The sequence below is a fragment of the Macaca fascicularis genome, chromosome 14 (assembly GCF_037993035.2).
Source record: "Macaca fascicularis isolate 582-1 chromosome 14, T2T-MFA8v1.1".
Classification (NCBI taxonomy): Eukaryota; Metazoa; Chordata; class Mammalia; order Primates; family Cercopithecidae; genus Macaca; species Macaca fascicularis.
In genome coordinates, this window is record NC_088388.1 from 68,698,690 (window position 1) to 68,701,605 (window position 2,916).

Sequence of the window (2,916 nt, forward strand, 5' to 3'; positions counted from 1 at the left end):
ATTTATACACTCAGTAATTCATTTCTTCATTTCTCAAATATTTATTGAGTACCTAGACTGATTTAGGCACTATAGAGGTCAATTGGTGTATGCAGTGAAAAAAAGGCAAGACAAGACAAGAAAAGGCAGTATGCAGATAATTATCTTAATACAGATATCATATGTGATATGAGACAAGCAAACAGTATTGTTAGAATGCATAATGGAATGGAGATGGAGGGACAATCTAGTCTTCAGAGACATTGAAGACTACTAGGAGGGAGACAGGGACACTTGTAAATTCAGGCCCCTGCAAATCCAAGGAAAACAAGGCTCTCAAAAAATGTGCCCCTCCTATCTTATCCTACTAACATTCAGTCTGTTGTGTTACAATGGATTCAATTCAGTACAATTTGTGAAACCTCAAATTTTAAATTCTCAAGTGATTAAGGATATCTATTATGAACAACATATCTTCCCTGCCCTCCACTTCTTTATCTCAAAGGCTATCTACAATAAGTTCTTTCCATAAGGTCTTAGCAGGAGGAGTTAGTGTTATTTCCCAAAGCCAGCATTCCTGTAGACATAAATTGCTAATTTCTAAAATTCTTCCCTCTGGGCTTATTCTCAGTGTATGTTCTCAGGTATAGGGTTTTGCTCTCAATACCTAGCTTTCTTCTAATTTTCCAAAGTTTTCAATATATACTGAAAACCTATTAAAGCCTTCTGTTATTAAAATTTTATATTTTATTGTGCATATATAAATGTGTATGTATTACATATATGTGTGTGTTACAGATATATATGTATATATAGATATACACACATATATGTATGTATATCTGTAACATACACATATATCTGTAACATACAGATAAATATCTGTAACACACATATATAAACACATAATAAAATATAAAATTTTAATTACAAAAGATAGTATTGAATGTATGATTTTTGAAAAGTTTTAAATACAGGTTAATGAGAATTCCTTTTGTTTTTCTCTTCACCATCAAAGAATTCTCCCAAAGAACCTTTATTTTTATTAATTTTTGGTCTGTTTTTGCATGCATAAACAAATTAGTTTTTATGTGCTTAAACAATCTTACAAAAAATCATTGTCGTAGGTATTTCTATACACATACATATATAAGTCACATAAATATAATTCAATAATTTGCTATTTAAGCCTTGGACACCTATTAATCTGTATCGTTTTTAAACCACTAAAGCATATTCCATAGTACAGATAAATTCTAGTTTATTTACTTATTTATATAATAATTGCTAGTTGTTAAATTTTTTGTGTTTTTTTTTTAGCTCTATTTCAAATATTGCTGAAGTGAAAATTCTCATTTGAGTCTCTGTGACCATCAACAAACATTAGAGTATGAAACTAGTGCAGTGCTAAGATTTGGAATTTCTGGACTAAATAGCACATGTACAAAAGACTAATTTAGATTGCAACTTATGAAAGTGTTCCCCACACATTCATCAATATGCAGCATTTTAAAAATCTTTTTGAGACAGACTCTCGCTGTGTTGCCCAGGCTGGAGGGCAGTGGCATGATCTTGACTCACGGCAACCTCCACCTCCCGGGCTCAGACGATTCTCCTGATATGCAGCATTTTCAATGCTCTTTAACGTTGACAAGGCGACGAGCACATTCTCCCTCCCTAGATTGCCTTTGGTAATGAAACTGATTGGCTTGAGGAACACCATCTCATCAACCCTAACTCCATTATTATTTTCTTTGAAGAAAGAGTTGGATCAACCTCTGGCGAAACTGCTTGGTCTTAACACTATAGATTATGGGGTTGAGCACAGGTGGTACCAGAAGTAGACATTGGCCAGGAGGAGGCAAACAGCAGGTGCAGTATGCTTCAGGAAGCAGTGTACCAGAGCCACACTGATCATGGGCACATAATACACAAGGACTGCACAGATGTGTGATACACATGTGTTGAGGGCTTTCCACTGCCCCTCTCCAGAAGTAATGCCCAGCACCGTGTAGAGAATCAGCACATAGGAGATTGTGAGGAGCCGTGAGTCCAGTCCAAAAGTGGAAGTGATGATACAGAGCCCCAGAATGCTGTTGGGACGAGTGGCCCCACAGGGCAGCTGAATTAAATCTGAGTGCAGACAATAGGAGTGAGAGAGGGTGATGTTGCCACAGAAGAGCAGACGCTTCAGGAGAAAGGGCAGTGGGAACATGAGCATCACACTCTTCAGTCCAAGGGTAGCACCAGTACCAGCAATACGGGGCAAGGTCAGGATAGCAGTGTACTGCAGTGGGTTGTAGATGGCCACAAAGCGGTCCACAGACATGGCCAGCAGAACTCCTGACTCCATGATGGAAAACAAATGTATGGAGAACATCTGCAAAAGGCAGGCTTCAAAGCAGATCTTTTTGGCACTAAAAAGGAAGATGCCCAGCACAGTGGGCAGTGTAGAGGCAGAGACACCAAGCTCTGCAAAGGCCAGCATAGCTAGGAACAAGTACATTGGCTGGTGCAGAGAGATGTTTTTCTTGATCACAGTCAGGATCAGGCTGTTGCCCATGAGGGCCACAAGATATATGGAACAGAATAAAAAGATGAACCAGGGATACTGTTCCTCCAGACCAGGGAAACCAGTCAGCAGAAAATATTCTGGGGTGAATTGACTGCTGCTGAACATTCTCTCGTGTCTGGAGTCTGAGGACTTTGGCTTAGGCAAATGACACAAACATAACCTGTGGTGAAAAACATCAAATTAATAGACTGTTGACTGAGAATGACTGTAAATTCATCTGCCTAGTACTATCAACCAAGTCATTTATCTTTTCCCATTCCATGACTAGTTCAATTTGGTCTTCAATACAACAAGAGAGTGTGGAGACATGACTTACAGATATGTATATGACTAAAATAAAATAATATGATAACAAATTGTAC

The 2,916-nt window shown here is 38.1% G+C and overlaps 1 protein-coding gene across 1 annotated transcript; it reads right to left on the bottom strand.

The window, feature by feature from the left end:
• Positions 1–1,789: 1,789 nt before the first annotated feature.
• On the bottom strand, positions 1,790–2,659 carry LOC102137392 (olfactory receptor 51I2-like). Its single transcript, XM_015435383.3, has one exon. It carries the CDS (start codon positions 2,657–2,659, stop codon positions 1,790–1,792), a length of 870 nt encoding a protein of 289 aa, XP_015290869.3.
• Between the last annotated feature and the right edge of the window lie 257 nt (positions 2,660–2,916).

Bases quoted from the DNA above. Each gene is read 5' to 3' on its own strand.
- LOC102137392 (XM_015435383.3), bottom strand. From the start codon at position 2,659: ATGTTCAGCAGCAGTCAATTCACCCCAGAATATTTTCTGCTGACTGGT.